The sequence below is a fragment of the Mya arenaria genome, chromosome 12 (genome assembly GCF_026914265.1).
Source record: "Mya arenaria isolate MELC-2E11 chromosome 12, ASM2691426v1".
In the NCBI taxonomy this organism is placed as follows: domain Eukaryota; kingdom Metazoa; phylum Mollusca; class Bivalvia; order Myida; family Myidae; genus Mya; species Mya arenaria.
Genome location: NC_069133.1, coordinates 61,542,652 through 61,565,065, shown reverse-complemented (window position 1 = coordinate 61,565,065; position 22,414 = coordinate 61,542,652). Strand labels below are relative to the sequence as shown.

The 22,414-nt window shown below is 35.2% G+C and overlaps 1 protein-coding gene across 4 annotated transcripts in view; it reads left to right on the top strand.

Moving 5' to 3' along the window:
• LOC128211633 (prolyl endopeptidase FAP-like) overlaps positions 1-22,414 on the top strand; it is a 169,606-nt gene that overhangs the window by 64,165 nt on the left and 83,027 nt on the right. Inside the window, exon 1 of one of the 4 annotated variants that reach the window (XM_052916625.1) lies at positions 14,819-14,857. The exons of the other annotated variants lie outside the window; for them this stretch is intronic. Coding sequence (XP_052772585.1) covers positions 14,834-14,857 — 24 coding nt within the window. The 5' untranslated portion in view covers positions 14,819-14,833. Of the gene's footprint in view, positions 1-14,818; positions 14,858-22,414 lie in introns of those variants that run through there. 4 annotated transcript variants of the gene reach the window in all.

Here is a 22,414-nt window from a genome sequence, read left to right as displayed (position 1 = left end):
ATCTGTGTCAATTGTTTTCCATCAAATAATCATTTCAATTTGATGAAAACAAAATGCTTATAACTGGTTGTAAGCACAAATACTTGCCATGTTTCCCTCGTGTGCTATCTGCGTGGTTGATCGATATATGCAGCAATTTTACTAGAACATTGCATGAAGGTTTTTGCTGATTCACCAGTATTTAAGACACGTAACCTGTTATTCAAAAAAGCAATTGTAATGCACAAAAAAATGATCGTTTATTTACCTCATATATATATTTATGTTGGAAAGTCCGGAAAGAAATTGTTAAAATAAATCTGAACAGTATTTTCTGAAATTATACAAAATTAATGTGTATAAAATATACATATAAGTTAGTATTTCATTTAGTGCATGGCGACGTTATTACGATATGTAAAATAAAAGTATCGTTTACTCTCAAGAACTGTCAGAAACGCTAAGAGACATTATCAATCACAGCAATTTTAAACAAGTATCATTATTTAGTTATATAAGATAACAGGACAATGCCAACATATATGCTTGTTTAAATATGCAAAAATCGAAACCTTACGTACATACAAACCAATGAAACAGGACAAGCAGACAGCGTTGTTTATTGTCGTAAACATGTAAATAACAGTTTCTTGAAACAGGGCACAAATTCAATACGTTTGCACAATTGGTGAACTATTTGAGAAGTGAACGCGAAAATGTGTTTCCAGTGACATTAAATAAGAAGCATTTATAATCAGTTCGATATCAACCTCGAATTGTTCCCCTATGACACAGTTCTTAGAGGAAATACAGAAGCCAGCCGTTTGGCGTTGCAAAATCAAGACTATCGTTCCATAGATTCAATATTGAAGCTAAGAAACAAAATATGACCGTGCCGAACGGTACCAACTCAAATTTTTTACCAATATGTAATGCATGTGTTTTTAACGATTTGTGTCCCTCGTCAAGACTTTTTGCTTATTGCATTAAACATGATCTTGTTTTTCATTGCAGGCTACTGCCTATTAGTTTTCATTGTTAGTTGGTTCCTACAGTGAACTTGTTTACAAACATTGGTCAAATGCTACCGACAGTAATGAGAATCGTAACGTAATTGTAATTATAACCGACAGACACAAATAACGTTGCTGAATAATTTATGATTAAACAGTTTGGCAAAGAAAAATTGACTGCTTCAAAACGTTCGCGCTATTGATGGACAAATTATCAACGGTTCCGTCAGCATAAACAGTGCCCTGCTCATAAACGTGTGTCACTTTGACAACGTCTGTTAGAGGGCAGCGGAATATAAGGTATCGTCAAAAGCGTTTAACAGGATTCGCACACATTCTGTAATCAACGCAAACAAGCTTACAATGTGAATATTTCTTTTTTTAAAAAGAAGCATTGCTTACCTTAAAATACTTATATACATTTGCGTTGTCATGTATCTAAAATATGCAACAAAAGGGCCGACACTTCTTTTGCCGTTTCGGAATGACTGATGATCAATTGTTTGCCATGTACACTTACAATATACAATCAAATCACTATTAGTCTCAAGTATTCACCAACCATGTGGTTGACAATTAGTTTTTTACACGACCAGAGTGTTAAACTGAAATAATTCTCGCGTCTCGCTGTAATTTCATTTATTACTGACTTTGCAAATACTGACTGTTTTTTAAGCTAATACAGGGCGTCTAGAACAACTAATTTTTGATGAAATAAACCCTATTAGGTCTATCCAATTTTGTCCACGTATTGAACGTTCGTCTGGGGAAGCAACAACTATAGACATCCCAGAAATAGTATATCGGTCATTGATATCTACACAACTGACAAGACACAGACTGTATCAAGTTAATAAGAAGATTTATTGAGATCAGCTAAGACATGTATGTATAAATGGTCTTTTGTACAATTAACTAGTGGGTTAACTTGATGCAATCATGTTCTTTTTTCATGAAACGATAATAGTGTTCCATTAAGTTTAAATAGTTAAATGGTAGTTTCTAAAAAAAAATGATTTCGCGCTGGCATTTGTTCCGTCAGTTTCTGTCAACAAAAGTTGTAACTTTAAGAACGCCTTTTACAGCTTATTTTAGTTCCAGTTTCAGGTTAATGTACATGCTAATATATTTGAAAATGAATAAATATGTTTTATAAAGTTATAATTGTAAGTTTAACCTTAAACCAATGAAATATAGTTCTGCATAGTGATGTCAGATCTTCAATATGCTTCTTTTCAGGTTTAATTATTGAAAAAATGGTATATCTATAATATGTGATGTTGAGGTACCATATTGCTTATGCATACAACTATAATAGAATGGTCATTGTCAAGCTTTAGACGTCGGGATGTGTGTATATTAGCAATGATAGAGATCTGAAGCCAATATGGACATCTCAGCTCCACGTTTCTCGCTGTCATCTTTAAGTAAAAAAAAAATCTCACCCAATGATTGTGTATCTGGCGATTTTTCGAGCTCATTGGTTCTGGTAAACACTGTGAAAGGCGGGTAATAAAGGTTATTTTGGGAATAAAAGCGGATGCTCGAGCATGATACAAGAACCGGTAAACTATGTACTGTCTTTGACAGTTGGCGTCGTTTACGTAAATCCCGAAGCGGTGAAAGTTGTCATGATATTGTGTGACACTGTGCAACAATAATTGAAATTCAATAGTCGTTTTTAGATACCCAATTTATGTTTTTGCAAGATTCCTGCACGCGCCATTCTCTACAAGCAAATCAATATCTAAAAAGAGTCTGTTGTGCAATCCTTAGTCGTTGCAAGGCAAAGATGATAATTTATGATTCAGTGTTTAAAAGAACTAATATTATTTGTAAAAACGGATAAGCATTCGTCCGAACAAAGTATATATTTGGTAGATGAATAGAGTCCACCTTTAGGTATTCGGTATTTTCATTGCCTAGAAGCTAAAGGAAGAAACTGCTGTATCATTAAACATGACTTTAACTTCCTTCAACGTTCGACTCATCACATCGTAGTGACTTGTTCAACCGTAGCCTAACGCGCACACTTCAACATGTTATGCCCCTTATACCAGGAAAAAGCGCGGACACCTTTTTTGTTGAGGTATACGTATTCAAATGTTCTCCATTTAAGAGTTAAAAACGATTATCACTATGAAGTTTTTTTATATGTAAAATCGAGTTGAAGCTATGCTAAACACATAAGACATTTAAAGCGAATTACTCATGGTGTTTTTCCCAGTTTTCTTTTCACAGTGATTCATCTGAAGCACTAATATTATAATATGATAATATCTTCCTTTCCTCTTCAATACCGAAATTTAAGAAACACATACAAGTAAAGTGTAAAAGAGCTTGTTTTACTGGGGATCTAACCCACGACGGTAGAGTCAAAGTTTTGTTTTAAAACAGAACTGCTAGCCCAAGAGGACTTTTTCATAAATTCTTGGATAATTTATTTGTAATCTTTAAGTCTTTTAGAAAGTTACTCACGCTTTTCAAAAACATTGACTTCAAATACGATTTTTGAGCATTCATCAACATTTGTTGAAGGGTTCTTGCCGTCAGTATCTTAGTTTTAACATTCCTAATGATTGACCGCCATTAAGCGCCAATTCGTCATTAAAAAGTGCATTTTACAAAACATGAGCGAGTCTCTTCAAACATCAATAATTGGGGCAAGCACTAATCATCATATATTTCTTCGTAATGCTTTTAAGGATGAAACTTATCATCATCGTTATTTGTATGCAAATGGCATTATAAATCAGAGTTGGTGAATCAATTCCGGACTGAAATCATAAATGGCAGTATATCATAACCGTATTGAAAGAGCTTTATAAATCGCTCTATTTTGTAATTACACAAACTCTCTTCCGTATCAGTATTATGCTACTGTTGCATTTGACATGAAGCATCTGAACATACATACATTTTCGGCAGTTTCCTTTTTGTTGTGCTGATTGCGCTAGTGTATAGATTGCAACTATGAATGGATAATTTTCTGTTAACATGTTGATAAAACTGCTGGTCAATACTATTTTTAATGAACCTAACATTGATTTCTGTGAAAATAAAGTTATTTATATGTGTTTTGTGGGCTTATTTGAAAAGGGCGTTTAAGATATTTCTTCAGAAGTAGATTTGAACTTTGTTTGCATATAATTTTACCAGATCCCAATTATACAGGTGGGAAAACTATAATCACATTCTTCCAAGTAGGAAAACCAAGAATTTAAATCGTCACACATTTAGCACACATAAGTCAAGTGTCCGGAGACATTTGTGATCAAAGACGGGTATTGATGTGCAAAGAAATCATATTTCCCGATTTTAATTTGAACATATATCGTAACAATATTTTTCACATATCGATATTTACATGAAAGGGATTTTATTTGTACAGTGTTATCAAAAATGACTCATAGAGCCGTTGTAGACATTTTGGTTCTGCTGATCAAAGAAAATTAAACTTATATAAAGAAATTGATTGTTGTTGTTGTCCAAAAAAAATGTTGTTGTAAAAACAGGGTAGTGTGACTCCGTTGTTGTATAGTTACTAGAAGTACTAGCATATACGGTAATGGTGCTTGTAAAGTTACTAGTAGTAGTAGTAGCATATACGGTAATGGTGCTTGTAAAGTTACTAGTAGTAGTAGTAGCATATACGGTAATGGTGCTTGTAAAGTTACTAGTAGTAGTAGCATACGGTAATGGTGCTTGTAAAGTTACTAGTAGTAGTAGTATATACGGCAATGGTGCTTGTAAAGTTACTAGTAGTAGTAGCATATACGGTAATGGTGCTTGTAAAGTTACTAGTAGTAGTAGCATATACGGTAATGGTGCTTGTAAAGTTACTAGTAGTAGTAGCATATACGGTAATGGTGCTTGTAAAGTTACTAGTAGTAGTAGCATATACGGTAATGGTGCTTGTCGGTGTCATTGTTGTAGTTGTGGTTGTATGTGTAATTATTATTTCCTTGGTTATTTCCATAACCAGTATATGACATATGAATATAACACCTCAATCGTTTTCCTTGACCAGTAGTTCCTTTGACCATTAGATGATACATGACCATGAAATCTCACAAGTTTACTATGATCAGTAAATACAAGTCTACAAATTAACCCGAGGATGATTTGTTAGGATCATGGAACTTCGGTGGTATCTAGGTATAATGGTCGGCTTTGACAAATACCAATATTGTTTCCATGGCCAGTTACTGTAAGTCAAGGTTCTGTTCAACTTTCTTTCGAAATATGTCAATTCAATAACTCAGAGGTAGGCTTCTCGTCATCAATAATTTCCGTGTCCTTATTTCGTATTTACCATTTATCTTATATCCACCAACACTTGCATTTGAAATCGATACATTTAGATATTCCGTATCTTTGGTTATCGAGAAGGCGAATGTGTTACATAATAAAATAATTGTCACTGGTATTTGTCAAGAAAAAATACATCACAGTTTGTTGTATTTTATCCACGATATCGATTCGCAAGACTCTCTCAATGCCAGAAGGGACATTCTATAATCGCTGCTTAGCCTTTCTTGTTGGTTTCTGTTTGTTAAATTGAAACAAATATCATCCATAGAATGTCTAACGGTTTTCCTAAGCCAAAGGTTGCGTAAATGACAATGCATATCGGACAATAAAAGCTTATTGGATGTGGCTGCTTTTGGAATACAGGCGGAAATGCAGGCATGATGCATCAATTGGAACCGGTAAAACAAATTATTGTGTCGCATCGGAGCTGTGTCTTGTTTGTAACTGATGAATGCGTTCAACCGTAGATTAATCACAATTGTGGTAGAAAATGAGTTCACATTTTTGTATTCAGTATTGACAATTGCTAAATGTTGTACTCAGAAGAAAATACATTTCTCTCTAATGCCTATTTTGCTTCATAACGTTCAGAATCTGCTCAATGGTTATCCTGTTATCAACTGCATCTTTACATGTAACACCGACTTTCCAAGCATCCGATTGTGTTAACTTTATATCAGAATGTCCATGAAGACGCCTATCGGCTTAAATCAGTACCACGCTTTATCATTACAAATTGCAGTTTTTTTATACAATACGTTCTAACTATTTCTTAGTGAAATCAACCTTATGCCATCAATTCCCAATGTGGTAATTATTGAAGGACAATAAGGATTTTCATTGGCTGAAAATGTAGTTTATACTACATTTTGATCATAAACTACATTTTGATAATGTCCATGCATATATTTATCAATAATTTATTTTATTTATAACTCGATATACAGCCGAAATCAATTTCATCATTATCTCAAAACACGTTTTTATTTGAGTAAAATACTTTCATTGTGGTAGTTCATGTGTAAATCTTAAATGGATGTTATACTGTTTCGATAGTGATCCCTGATTGTGATTTCTTATCTCTAATGGACATATATGTGTGGCTGTTCCTCTTCTTAAAGGTGCATGTTTTCTTTTTGTAAGTTTATATCGTTCAGTGATCGATCGATATTGCACGTTTGTGATCTAAGCCAGCAGAAACAATTGTGAACGATTTATTATGTCCTTATGTCCAATGTTCTCCATTGAAAGAAATCATTTCAATTTCATAAAAACAGTTCGTTACAAAATCTTTCCTCTGGTCAAAGGCGCGAATACTTGCTACGTTGCCCTCGTGTTAATTATGCGTGTTAGATCGATGTATGCATCAATTTACTGGAACATTTGCATTTGGCTGAGTCACTAGTATTTAAAACACGTAACATGTTATTCAACATAGCAATTGTAATGCATAAAACAATAAGGTTAGAAATGTTCAGCGTGTTGAGGATGTAAGCGAGGAGTTTTGGTTTAATTGCTCGTTTACCTACAGCATATGAACTACAGTTGGAAGAATCCTGTAAGAGATTGTTGAATCTGAACAGTATTGTCTGAAATTATACGATATTAATGCGCATTAGATATACCTCGTTAGCATTCCATACTTAATGCATAGCGACGTTTATACGATATATAAACTAATATTACCGTCTGCTCTCAAGAAATCTCAAATTAGCAATTAATAGTTACAAATAAGTATCATTATTGAATTATGTACGACAATACGTCAACAAATATCTGACAAGGCCACAATTATGCTTGTTAAAATGTGCAAGAAGCGCACCCTTACATACATAACAATCAGTGAAATCATTATGTTTACACATTTGTTGAACAATTTGAGAAGTGAACGCGAAAATGTTCTGAGTGACATTAGAAAGTGACGAAGACATAATATATTAAAATTATAATAATATTTTCAATTTCATCATCAAATTCTTCACTGCTGACATGGCTCTGAGAGGAAATACAATAGCCAGTTGTTCGGCGTTGCATAATCACGACTATCGTCACATAGATTAAATACTGAAGAATTTTGTAAGAAATGAGAGAACGTGTACCTTTTGTAACCTATACACTCTGGAAGAGGAGTACCATTTTGTCTTAAAATGTCCAGTGTATGCTGATGTTCGTAGCAATTATTTACCAAGACACAATTCATATCGTATTCGGAAGCGTAGTTTATTTCTCTACTGCAACCTGATAAAAATAACCCTTCTTTTGAAATTGATTCCTAAGCTGTCAAGGCGATCTGTATAAAAAAATCATTTTACCAATTTACATTTGTTTTTCACTAATGATTTGTCCTTGTTCTGTATGTACTTTGCTCATGTAAAACTGGAATATTGCTATCATTTTCATGCCCCATGTCTATCGCTTTTTTCAATTTACATAGTTTCTGTTTTATATTAATTATTGAACATTTTACAATTACAATTATCGTCCCATAGATTAAATATTGAAGTTAAGAGCCAAATAGTGTTGTAAAATATAGGAACAAGTGTACCTTATGTAACCGAAATGATATAGAAGACGAGTACAATTTTGTCTTAAAATTCCAAGTGTATGCTGATGTTCGTAAAAAATGTATACCAATAATCTATTCCGAACATCAAGTATGGCTTTTCTCTATGGCTTTCTAAGTTTATTTCCCTACTGCAATCTGATTATAAATCACAACTTGTTGATTAGCAATATATTGTTTAAAAGCCTTTAAACGAGAAAGAATTCTGTTTAGTGGGATTATTCGTTATTTGTCATCCAAAACACGACGATTTGTTTATGTTTGTATATTGCCTTTTTGCATTTGTTTTCATAAATGATTATTATGTGCTCTTTATGTATTACGCTGCTTTAAACAACAGTATTGCTTCATTTTTCATGTCTCATTCTCTTGCTTTCTGCAATTTACATACTCTCTGTGTTCAATAATCTATTGAACATTCTCAACTTCATATCCACAATCATTCACGCTGGATATGTGAGTAACATGGTTGACGTTGTTTTGTGTGTCAATTCTACAAAAAGCTATACATACTACAAAAATCACTTAAAACGTAATATAATGTAATAATGTATGTATTTATTGAGAGAGTGTGTGTATACTGTATGTGTGTTATGTGGCGATGAGCTGTGTATACTTAAGTTAAAAATAAATTCTCTGTTCTGTTCTGATCTGTGAAAATGTAACGTGTTTGAATACGCTACTGTCGTTGAACATGATAAACCGGTTAAACTCCTAAGTATGTTTAAACTGACCATGCCAAGCGGTACCAACATATTTTTATTTACTAATGTGTATTGTGTGTTTTCATGTGACGCTGTGTGTCATTTGCTTGGTATTTGTTTGGTCTTTATGCTCGAGGCTTTAACATGATATTGGTAAAATTACAGAAGGTAACTATTAGCTTTCATTGTTGTTTTATTCATACAGTGAACTAATTTACAAACACTACATGGTCAAAAGCGGTCGACAGTTAAGATTCTCGTTACGCAAAGGCAATCTAACCGACAAGTACAAATAGCATTGCTAAATAATTGACGATGAAACAGGTTTATGTTTAAACGTTTTGCTACTGAGCTTGTTTCTGTAGTTTTCCACACAAGTATTGCAGGGAAATACTGCTTCTTCAAAACGTTCGCACTAATCTGATTTTAGAATCATTTTATCTGACAACAATTTTTAGCAAGAATACATATCGTCTGACAGTTAGAAAGGAGCCCTTTGCCGTTTCGGAATGTCTAATGTCGGCAATTATTTACCATGTTCATTAACAAAATGATATTTAATTTAAATTACGCCTTGTCTCAAGTACTCACCAACCATCTAGTTGACAACATGACCAGTGCGTAAAGCTTAAATTACTATTCTGAGGACATTAAACAAATGTTGCGTATACACTTTAAAGTTCGAAATAATCTGATATTAAAACTATTTTATTTGACCAAAATTGTAGAAAGACTTCATATAGTTTAACCGTAAGAAAAAGAAAGGAACCCTTTGGAGTTTAAAATAAAATGCGGATTGAAATTCAAATGTCCGATGTCCATAGTTCTGAGCCTTTCTGAGATTTAGATTTTGCAATCAACACTAACTTGACTAATTCGTTGCCGTGGAAACGGTCACAATATATATAAATAAACATAATCAATATTTTCATAACTCCAATTTGATCACATTTCGGGTATTGTATAACAAGGGTTTTAAGGCATAGTTTTTAATTTTGTCGACGTTATTTCCATTTTGCTTGCCTTTATAGTGTATTAAATAATGTCAGATATAAGAATGAAGAGCTTACTTGTTCTGCTGTTTTACATTTTCGCAGAATATTATTTTTTTGTGTTGAAAGAAAATTAATCAGAAATTAATTAAATAACCTGTCAAATAAAATGCTATTCTCGAAAGTTTATGTTCTGACAGATGCATTATGTGTTCTGTTATGTTGAAACGAGAGTAATGGGGGTTCTGCTAAAAGGTTTTTGCGGATTCTCAAGGTATATGATACATAAAACCTGCTGTTCTCTAGAGTAATTTTATTGCATAAAACATTGAACAGGTTGTTTATTTTTGCGGATAGGCGTGGAGTTAAAGGATTTGATTGTTACACCTCCGAAGTTGTTCTTGATGATAAATATCCATGGATTTGTTTCGATAACAGGTTTTCTGCTACTCTTTAGCAAACTATTTCTGGTGTCTCTCCTTTAAATCCTTATTTTTTGAAAAGTGTAAGCCATGCATGTATTGGTTTAACGGCTTTTGTGATTTGTGATTTAAATGGACGGTAACATATAATTACCGCTAGAAAATATATATTTGGTATCGACACTAATAGAACACGGAATTATTGAATATAAAAGTCAACGATATTGACAATCGTCAAGAATGTAACGGAAACGTGTATTCATTCTGAATATGTCGTATGCCTAGGTATTATGATCACGCTGTATCAGATGACGCCATGTATTTGAGTTGAAACATCTTGATTTCAATGACGCTTAGTGAAATGTGAAGCAATGGTGATAACGGTAAGAACCTTTGTATCCTATATGTATTGTCTTAGAAAACCTATTGTGCCAATGGTAACGAAAGTTTAGATGTATGTATGTTCATGCAAAGCTAGCCTTATGTATACGCGTTCGAATAGAATTACACTATCAAACCAGTTGCTTCCCCTGGAATGAGCACATCCCCATCTAAAAGATCAAAAGGGTGCCGAATGTAACACTTACGAACTGCAATCAGTTGTGTTGGAATTTACCCGATCATAAATATTTGTTTGAGAAATTTAACATTCCTGGAACAACTATGTCACGCTGATTCTGACATGAAATTAAACCTGTATTCGTTAAAAGGTTTTTGCAAGTCCTAGCCCGACCAGCAGATTTCTGATGTAATAAGCGCCCTTGGCAAATACGGTTCACATCACGCATTTTTCGAAAAGAAGTTTAGCGACATCTGGTGGAAAACGTTGCTTTCTATTGAATTCGTGGGATTGCAGAAGTAATCACTGCACTATTCTGACATAGGAAGGACCTTTCCTGTTTTATGACAATCCCAGACGGTATAAGTTAATGAAGTAGACCATTCAACGTGGTGTCTGTTATGTAGATGTAGGTCTTTATGATTTTGTTTCTACTATATTGCCATAGTAAAAAGTTTTGGCGTATTAATATGACCTTTCATTACTTTGAACGTATATTTAATCAGTTTAATCAATATACATATGGCAAACTACGCCAGTATGTGATTTGATTTTGGGTAGTTTTACAATCATAAAGAGCTGACGGAGAGTTTGATTTATTCTTTTAACTTCGCACTAGGTTTGAATTATAAAGAAATGTAAATCATATTTTGTATAACAACATGTTATGAGCTTTTCGAGATCATGCAACCAGTTGTTTATAACAAACAGAAATGATATATTTAATTTGGATTTTAGTTGTAGTGTAGTGATCTGTCTGTATAACATTGACTGCGTTTTTACTTCCCAACAGACAACATCTGGTGCTATGTGCTATATGGTAATTGCCTTTTAGAAGTAATACACCTATTCTTGTGCCACATGATTGTCAAAAGCGGAATAAATGTCGCCCATTTTTCTGAGTATATTTAAAGATGGGGACCATACATGTCAATGAAAGGAACATGCCTCCAATAACGCTGGGTTTTGTCTGCGAGTCTATAGGGAACATTTGCTTGCATGAAACAATCAGAGAATATTACTGACACAAATGAAAATATATAGTTTGAAAGTCAATACTTGCATATTTTTATTGCAAGTTTTATTAGCAAAAAAAGTTTTAACATGTCTTTATGATTTCCTTTACAAATTTCATCAGATGGCAACGATTCGTTTGTAATAAAAGTTTAAATTATTTTTAAATAATCTCGTTGTATTATCCTGTACCTTTATCCATGCTTTGTGCTCCAAACAGGGGATTGTTCTTTATTTTTGACCACTGGGAGTCTCGCTGTATATTTCATTATAAAACTGACTGCAAATACTGACTGTTATTTAAAGCTAATACAAGGCGTCTGGAACAACTAATCTTTGATGAAATAAAGCCTATTAGGTCTTTTCCAATTCTGTCCACGTATTGAGCGTACGATCCGTCTGGGGAAACAACAACTATTGACTTCCTAGAAATAGTATATCGTTCATAGATATCTACACAACTGACAGATACAGATTGTATCAAGTTAATAAGAAGGTTCATTGGAATCAGCTAAGACATGTATGTATAAATGGTCTAATGTACAATAAGCTAGTGGGTTAACTTGACTCTTTCATAAAACGAGCCTGCTATAAAGAGCCTGCTGTGTCGTTGCAAGACAAAAAAGAAAATGTATGATTCATTGTTTGAAAGAACTATTATTATTATTTGAAGAAACGTCCAAAGTGTAGATTTGGTATAGGAAAGTGTTCACCTCTAAGTATTTTGTTGCCTAGCAGCTACATAAAGAAATTAAAAATTGTAGTAACACTAAACATGACTTAAACTTTCTAATTCGACTCACCACACTTGTTCAACCGCAGCATACTTCAACATGTTATATCCCTTATACCAGGATTAAACCCGGACAGTTGAGGTATACGAATTCAAATGTTTTACATTTAAAGAGTTAACAATGATAATCAATATGATTTTTTTTTATTTGTGAAATTGAGTTGAAGCAGTTGCTTAAAACATAATACACTTAAAGGGGCACGCTCATGTTTTGAACCTAGTTTTTACGGTAATGCATCTGTCATTTGTTGAAGACTACTGCCGTCAGTATCTTATTTTTTGCATTCCTAATGATTGGCCGCACTTCATTTTGTCATAAAGAAGTGCATTTTACAAAACATGAGCGAGTCTTTTGAAACATCAATAATTATGATGAGAAATTTGGGCCAGAACTCATCATCATATATCTCGCGCACGTTCCTTGTATGCCAACAAGGGGTTGTACTCCGTATGATGAAATAGCGAAAATAATTGTCGAAAACTGACATAAACTTGGTATCGATGTGTACAATGCATTGAAACTTACTAACTGAAGTTCCACATGGTTTACAATTATTTTTTTTAAGTTTTCGCAGTTTTTTTCGTATTTTTCAATTAAAAAAGATTACTATGTATGTCTACCTAGTAGAATTTATTCCTAATGCGTGATTGGCTAGTCGATGTTTTCACGTGATATTACCAAGTTAGGTATATAGCTTAAATATTCTTAACGTTTAGGGTATGCCTTCGTAGCACAGTGGATACAACACTGGACTGCAAATTTGGCGGTTCGTCGGTTCGAACCCGGTCTCCGACGATTTTTTTTTACATTTTGGTATTGTTTTACAATATGGTATCAAAGAGTAAAAAACATTATTAAATAATTGTCCTGAGATTGGTTACAGGAAAAAAAACTTTATGCCAATCTGGTGTACAGTCCCTTTAAAGATGAAACTTATCATCATCGTTATTGTGTTCTATGGACGCAAATGGCATTATAAATCAGAGTTGGTGAATCAATACCAGACGGAAATCATTAATGGAAATATATCATACCCATACTGCAAGAGCTATATAAATCGTTCTATTTTGTAACTACACAAAATCTCTGTTTATAATGTCTTCCGTATTAATGACTACATTGTGCTGTTGTTGCACTTGGCTGTGGGTAATTATTTGTCGCATCTTAACAATCGTATTTTATCGGCAATTTTTCTTGTAATTCTGCTTGCAGCTCACAATATTTACAGGTGGGAAACATATGAGGACATTCCTAACAAGTGGGAAACAAAGGATCTTTCAAACCAATATGTCACAGGTCCTGTGATCCACGCTGGTCCTTGATGTACAAAGAAATCATATTTCCCCAGGTCAATTTGATCATAAATTATAAGTCATATTTTTTTCTTCACAATCTTAAGTTATTATGATGTTATTATTTCCAATTTATAACATATTGACACGTATTATACTTGAATGGAGAGATGAGAGGACAGACCTCCAACCCACTTTTTCTCCCATTATCCAGCATCATTATCTATATGACTTCCTTGTTTATTCCACTTCTGTATCACATATGTCACAGTTGAAGACTGAAAGAATATGATCATATTTTTCCCAGCTCTAGGATATTTATTTTTGGAGAATTAGGGTCCTATTGGCTTTTGATGTACAGTACGGTGTAGTATGTTATAGAGCACACTGGTCGCTGTAGTTGCAAATTGTTAGGGAAAAGGAACTATTTGATTAACGATTTGCCTCTGTGGACATACTGTACACACCTAAAGAGGATAAACAAAATTTGATGGTACGTAATGTTTCTTTGCGAACCATTGATTATCGTATTTGGATATAATTATATTCGCTTCGTGCTGTTCTAATTAATCGGCTGTGTTTCTGAAGCACAAGTTCATTTGAACCTTTACAAAATATCTTCTTCCTGATTTTCGAGATATTTAATACATCTGTACTGTTGTCGTCTAAGTCAATTACAATGCATTAAACACTAAAGTTATTTATTATGTTCGGTTAATAGACCTGGAGGATACGAATTTGTGTTTTCGTCCTTCGACAACGATGAAACCTGAGGCTGCATTTCTGTATTTGTAAGGAAAACATGCTTGAAGTTTTTAGATACTCAATTATTAATATTAACAAGATTAAAGTATCAAATTGTTTGGAAATTAACGTCTGACAATGTTGAAAGAATAATTCGATGTTTAAATGGATTGGTATTGATCAGTGAAAACGTCTCGGGGCTTGCATATTCAATTGAGAGATATCAGCAGGACGGATAAAGAAAATGCATTCTACTGAATAGGACTTAATTACTAGCCATCGTTAGAGCCTTTCGGCATTGCTATGTCGGTATTTGGGATCGTGGTTGGATAATTCGTGTACGAAGGAAGTTGCTTTGTAAAACAGAGATCTCTCAATGAATTAGATTCCGAACGTAGATGTAAACTTACTGGAATTGCCTTCAGAGATATATAGCTGTGCCAATGGCAAAGAAAGAAAACTCTGAGGTAAGAATGGTATTATTCTCGTCTTTCCCAGAAATAATTCAAATTTGTACAGCCAGTATCCAATGTGAACGCTTCTCGCGCCCGCTGTCTATTTCCGCCGTCCGAAATTTAAATCGGAAACGTCCTCTAAAATAATTAAGATAATCGTAAAAACATTTGATAAAAAACATGTAATTTAATTTCAATTGTCCCAGTTTTCAATCTTTAATATTTAGTAAGGATAGATTTTCATTCTACGTATGTCTTGCTTAAATGTGTGTCTGTGTTGTATGTCTTTGTTTGTTCATCAATACAAAAACAAAATGGCACAGTTTTTATATATAATTCAAGCCAATTGCGGTTCGCGATTGCGTCTGCGTACTATCAAACGACCGATTTTGGCGGACACGGATCAGACGCGCAGGCGATGGTGGACACCGGGATTAGACACAATGGTACGGGTTAAAACGTACGCGGACAGCGGACTCGGACAGCGTACACAGGGAAAACTGGCATAACGTAGCAAAACTTAAGTTTCAGTAACATTATACTCATATCATTATATATGTTCGGATTTGCACGAATAAGCTGGTGCAAAGATTGGATAATTGGCAATAACGCTGGCGATCCATACACTTTCGATAAGCCTATTGCATTGTCCAGTTTTCTGAATTGAACAAAATGCCTACTTTATCAAGTAAAATCGTTACTGTCAAAACAAATGGCATTGTTGAATTATTAATGATGTTACAATTTAGCGGAAAGTTTTTGACGCGTTCTATGCGTTCACGCCATTTGTGAAACGTTCGTCAATTCTTCCATCTGAATGCAAATATAATAACCGGTTGATCTATGAGTGAAAAGAGTGTTGTTTTTCAGGACGGTAATATCTGAGGTGTTTAGAAAAAACATTGGAATGCTAACGGCAAATCTTCAGTAACATTTTCAATGACAGGGCCTTTGAAATATTCTAAAAGCAATATATACTGTAAGTAATCAAATAAAAGAGGTGGTTAATGTTGTATTTTACCACTAAATAATTTGCACATACCTGTACATGGATGGCGGGTTGACCGGAACTTGCTCTAATGAAATAACTTTGATGGTTGACTTGTATCAATTATATAAAAACTCGTATTTGGTAATAGCTCTTTGCGAAAGCTAAACAATGTCATCCCATCCGCGATTGTCTGGAAAGCCGTGGACGATAGATTCCATTGGGAATACACGGAGACACTAGAGCTAATTGTTTGTGACTATGTAGGAAGACTGAGCTGTTCTAGATGGCGAAACAGAAATCGGAAAGAGTAAGTGGATCACTTACACAATCTATAACATTTAAACTCAATGATTCACTATGCATAATCCAACGATGGATGTGAAGTTACTTGAATATATACATCCGTATTCCATATTTTAGATTACTGTAATCGAAACATTAATCAGTTGACATGACAAGCAACATATAAAACATATTGATCAGATAACACGGTGCAATTAGGGTCTGAAATGTTTCAAGATTATGAAACAATGATGTATTGACCTAAAACTGAGGCAGGCTGTCTGTGAAATTGAGTCTATGTAATGAACTGTAAATATGTCTGGATTTGTCCAGTATAATGAGGGAAAAAATGGCAAAAGCATTCCAGGATCTAATCTATTTTAATTGTAAGTGCAACAAGCTTAGAAAAAGAGTATTTTTAAAAATAAGTACTATGTTGTCAAATCTTATTAATATTATAATTTACAGTTTAAGTTGTATGCCGGTAACAACAGGAACAAACTAAATACAAAGACATGAGCCAAACACACTATGAACCCACAGCTGACCATTATGAGCAGAGCACACAAGACACACGGACAAACCTATAAGACAAATATACTATGAATCCATAGCTGACCATTATGAGCTGAGCACACAAGACACACGGACAAACCTATGAGACAAATACACTATGAATCCATAGCTGACCATTATGAGCAGAGCACACAAGACACACGGACAAACCTATGAGACAAATACACTATGAATCCATAGCTGACCATTATGAGCTGAGCACACAAGACACACGGACAAACCTATGAGCCAAATACACTATGAATCCATAGCTGACCATTATGAGCTGAGCACACAAGACACACGGACAAACCTATGAGCCAAATACAATATGAACCCAAACTGACTATTATGAGCTGAGCACAGAAAACACACGGATAAGTCAATGAGCCAAATACACTATGAACCCACAGCTGACCATTATGAGTTGAGCACACAAGACACAAGGACAAACCAATGAGCCAAATACACTATGAACCCACAGCTGACTATTGTGAGCTAAGCACACAAGACGCACGGGTAAGCCAATGAGCCAAATACACTATGAACCCACAGCTGACCATTATGAGTTGAGCACACAAGACACAAGGACAAACCAATGAGCCAAATACACTATGAACCCACAGCTGACTATTGTGAGCTAAGCACACAAGACGCACGGGTAAGCCAATGAGCCAAATACACTATGAACCCACAGCTGACCATTATGAGTTGAGCACACAAGACACAAGGACAAACCAATGAGCCAAATACACTATGAACCCACAGCTGACTATTGTGAGCTAAGCACAGAAGACGCACGGATAAGCCAATGAGCCAAATACGCTATGAACCCACAGCTGACTATTGTGAGCTAAGCACACAAGACGCACGGGTAAGCCAATGAGCCAAATACACTATGAACCCACAGCTGACTATTGTGAGCTAAGCACAGAAGACGCACGGATAAGCCAATGAGCCAAATACACTATGAACCCACAGCTGACTATTGTGAGCTAAGCACACAAGACGCACGGGTAAGCCAATGAGCCAAATACACTATGAACCCACAGCTGACTATTGTGAGCTAAGCACACAAGACACACGGATAAGCCAATGAGCCAAATACACTATGAACCCACAGCTGACTATTGTGAGCTAAGCACACAAGACGCACGGATAAGCCAATGAGCCAAATACACTATGAACCCACAGCTGACTATTGTGAGCTAAGCACACAAGACACACGGATAAGCCAATGAGCCAAATACACTATGAACCCACAGCTGACTATTGTGAGCTAAGCACACAAGACACACGGATAAGCCAATGAGCCAAATACACTATGAACCCACAGCTGACTATTGTGAGCTAAGCACACAAGACGCACGGATAAACCAATGAGCCAAATACACTATGAACCCACAGCTGACTATTGTGAGCTAAGCACACAAGACGCACGGGTAAGCCAATGAGCCAAATACACTATGAACCCACAGCTGACTATTGTGAGCTAAGCACACAAGACACACGGATAAGCCAATGAGCCAAATACACTATGAACCCACAGCTGACCATTGTGAGCTAAGCACACAAGACACACGGATAAACCAATGAGCCAAATACACTATGAACCCACAGCTGACTATTGTGAGCTAAGCACACAAGACGCACGGGTAAGCCAATGAGCCAAATACACTATGAACCCACAGCTGACTATTGTGAGCTAAGCACACAAGACGCACGGGTAAGCCAATGAGCCAAATACACTATGAACCCACAGCTGACTATTGTGAGCTAAGCACACAAGACGCACGGATAAGCCAATGAGCCAAATACACTATGAACCCACAGCTGACTATTGTGAGCTAAGCACACAAGACGCACGGGTAAGCCAATGAGCCAAATACACTATGAACCCACAGCTGACTATTGTGAGCTAAGCACACAAGACGCACGGGTAAGCCAATGAGCCAAATACGCTATGAACCCACAGCTGACTATTGTGAGCTAAGCACACAAGACGCACGGGTAAGCCAATGAGCCAAATACGCTATGAACCCACAGCTGACTATTGTGAGCTAAGCACACAAGACGCACGGATAAGCCAATGAGCCAAATACACTATGAACCCACAGCTGACTATTGTGAGCTAAGCACACAAGACGCACGGGTAAGCCAATGAGCCAAATACACTATGAACCCACAGCTGACTATTGTGAGCTAAGCACACAAGACGCACGGGTAAGCCAATGAGCCAAATACGCTATGAACCCACAGCTGACTATTGTGAGCTAAGCACACAAGACGCACGGGTAAGCCAATGAGCCAAATACACTATGAACCCACAGCTGACTATTGTGAGCTAAGCACACAAGACGCACGGGTAAGCCAATGAGCCAAATACGCTATGAACCCACAGCTGACTATTGTGAGCTAAGCACACAAGACGCACGGGTAAGTCAATGAGCCAAATACGCTATGAACCCACAGCTGACTATTGTGAGCTAAGCACACAAGACGCACGGGTAAGCCAATGAGCCAAATACGCTATGAACCCACAGCTGACTATTGTGAGCTAAGCACACAAGACGCACGGATAAGCCAATGAGCCAAATACGCTATGAAACCACAGATAAACATTATGAGTTGAGCATACAAGACACACGGACACACATTAATTATAAACAATTAATGAACATCAAATTAAGGTCTTCTGCAATAAATATATAACGCACATTAGCACACTGAAATTAAAAAGATATCATATGGCATATATTTCTATTTTTATCTTTATAAATTACAAGTTTGTTCGGCCTTGACCCATCTGAATATTTAAATGGAGCTCGGTTCAATTTCAGCTTACTGAGCGTGTCCCTGTAGTGTCCCTGTGTTGTATATATGATCCAGGAAAGCAGATTTACCTTTCTAGTAAGCATCAGGTCCATCTGAGTACTATTCGGGCCGAGATTTTGTAGGCGAACATACTTATTATGTCGGATCTTTTTGATTTTGCTTATGTATATATAAAAGGACCTACATATTTAAGACTCTACTGTTATGTGTTGTATGTTTGTCCTGTTAACTTAAGTATATTTAAAATAATAAGATTAAAGTTCCTCATTTGTTTTTCCTTCTTTTGTGTGTTTTTGATAGTAGAGAGAACATTTGAAAGTCTTAAGTATTCTCTTGACTCACACTTACACACTACATGAGAGGACAAATAGGAATTTATAACATATTTACTACAGCTCCGCATTCATATAAAAATGCGTATACAAGCGCACATTGCGCTAACATGAAATAAAAGTTTTTTTAAAGGTATCAAATAATATATAATGAATACATTCATATATGCATAGCCGACAAATTGCATCAAATTGTCAATCAAAATATCTCAAACAGACACTTCACTGTAGAGAAATACGCTGCGTACGTCTAAACGAAAAGTGCACACTTTTAAGTTTGCTGCATGTATATACCGGTATATTGCACTTAAAATGTCTCCAAGAAAATCATCGGAATTAGTTCCTCGAATAACTGGTTTTATGACTGTATTTAGGGTATGATGTTGTAGTGCTAATGATTTTTCTGGAAGTGGTTATTCTCTTTACCAAACAATGGTTCTTGGAAAAACAGTGTGATTAACATTTAGCCGGTGTTTCGGGGAGTTGACAGTGTAACACTTATCATTTGTATGGTATTGAAAAGTCTCAAATCAAACTGAAACTGGTGTTTTCATACATTTGATGTTGCTGGATCCCTTCTCATATGTATGTATGTGTTTCTTTTATATATGTCATACATAATTAAACCTAAGGCCAAAGGCAAAGATGAATCTCTGCTAATGGATTTCATGATATGGAAGTTGGAACATGTCATATCTGCCTCTATTTACAAACGTGAGGTGCTGCTAGAATTAGTTTTTAGCTAACATAAAAACATTGTTATTTTGATATCACAAATAGTGGACCCCTCTTTTCTATATACCATGTATTCAAATATGCTTCCTTTCAAAGCAATCCAAAACAACGTTTTCTCGTAAAACTAAGACATACATTGCATTCCGAATGATCCTGCTTAGAAGTACAAGAATATAGATTTTTATAAATACCCTTTCTTCTGACGTTGATATTTTAATCTTGGCATAAATGGCAGAATGGTCGAAATGGAAACAAATATTACGTTAAATCAAGAATTACTTTTGACTTAGATGTTTGCTGTATTACCAGAAAATGATTACATACTGTGGCGATAGATAGATAGTATGCTGACATGAACGGGACAAAAGCTGTAATTTGTTCTGTGGGTTAAAATAATGCTATGAACCATCAACTTTTTTCAATTTCTTGTTGTTTTGTTGTTGTTGTTGTGGACTGGATTTTTCAATCAAAGATGTGCTGTCCATATTGCGTTTGCTACTGTGCATACATTTTCCCAAAACATGCTGAAACCAATTTGTTTGCTTTTCCTTGAATGAGTTATGGTTTATTCTGATGAAATTGTGATTCTCATACAGAATCAAACATTTTGTCCGATTGAGCATGATTAACAGCACAATATTGCCTTTGGGTTGTGTTTCTTTCCTCAAAAGTGATTGTTTCAGGCCCAAAGTGTGAGTATCAATAGGCTTTCACACCCACACCGCATGGACGAATAGTTTGATTCTGAAGGTCCGTACTATACAAGCTGTCGGTATTGACGTCCAGTTTACATTTTTACACTAACCAGTCTCGACAAACACACTTTATGTCACGTGGAACTGTGACATTTATGTTCACCTCACGGGAAAATATGTGCAATAATTATAGAAGTTGTAACACATGCACTAAATAATATTACGGCTTGGGGAATAATACTTACCATGGAAAAACAGGGTTTTTTGGGGGCACTCGTCTATAAACACATCTGTTAATTTGTTAATGTTGGATATCAAATTGAATGGATTTGTTGAAAATTGTGTTTGGTTCTGTTAAAATCAAAATCTTACTGAGTAAACTTACATTTTATGTAAATTGTCTGAACCTTTTAAAATGCAATGGATGGGTATTTATCACCAAACTGTTTGTGTTTCAAATCAATGGCAACAATAGATAACAGCTAGAACATATATTTGGAAATGTCAGAAATAACTAATGAGGTGACTAAATGTGTTAGCCACATATCAAAGCAGTCTAGAACGGAAGACCGTATTCATCGTGTGTTTCTATTACACTTCTGCTCAGAAAGTTAGACTTGCGACGGCGCAATCGATTTACAATAAATTATTGGTCACGTTTGTTTTATTAGCGGTCAATATATTAAAAGTATTACAGTTTTAAGTAGTTTTTATTTAATTTGTACATGTACTAGGTTATAATGGTAAACAATTGTACATCAAATCTTTGCAATACCACTTCTTTTAACGGTGTTCGAAACAGTGCATCCCGTTATAAACAACATACAAAACCATTGTGTTTTGGCTTTCAGCTGTATAATGTACCGATGTGTCAGCATTTTAAAATGGACTGCGTTCTTTATCCCCACTGACAGAATTTGATATTTTATGCTTTATATAATGTTATATATGAAATAACTTTTGTATTGTGTTTCCACCTTCTAGTCAAAAGAGAAATAAATGTCAATCATCTCTCTGACTTTATAACTACATGAAGACCATATATGTCGATCGTCTGTGAGTATTCCTCAACAAAGGAGTCTTGTCTGCGATTCCCTAGAGATCATTAGCTTACTTTAAACGGGAAAACTGAGAAACGGTTATT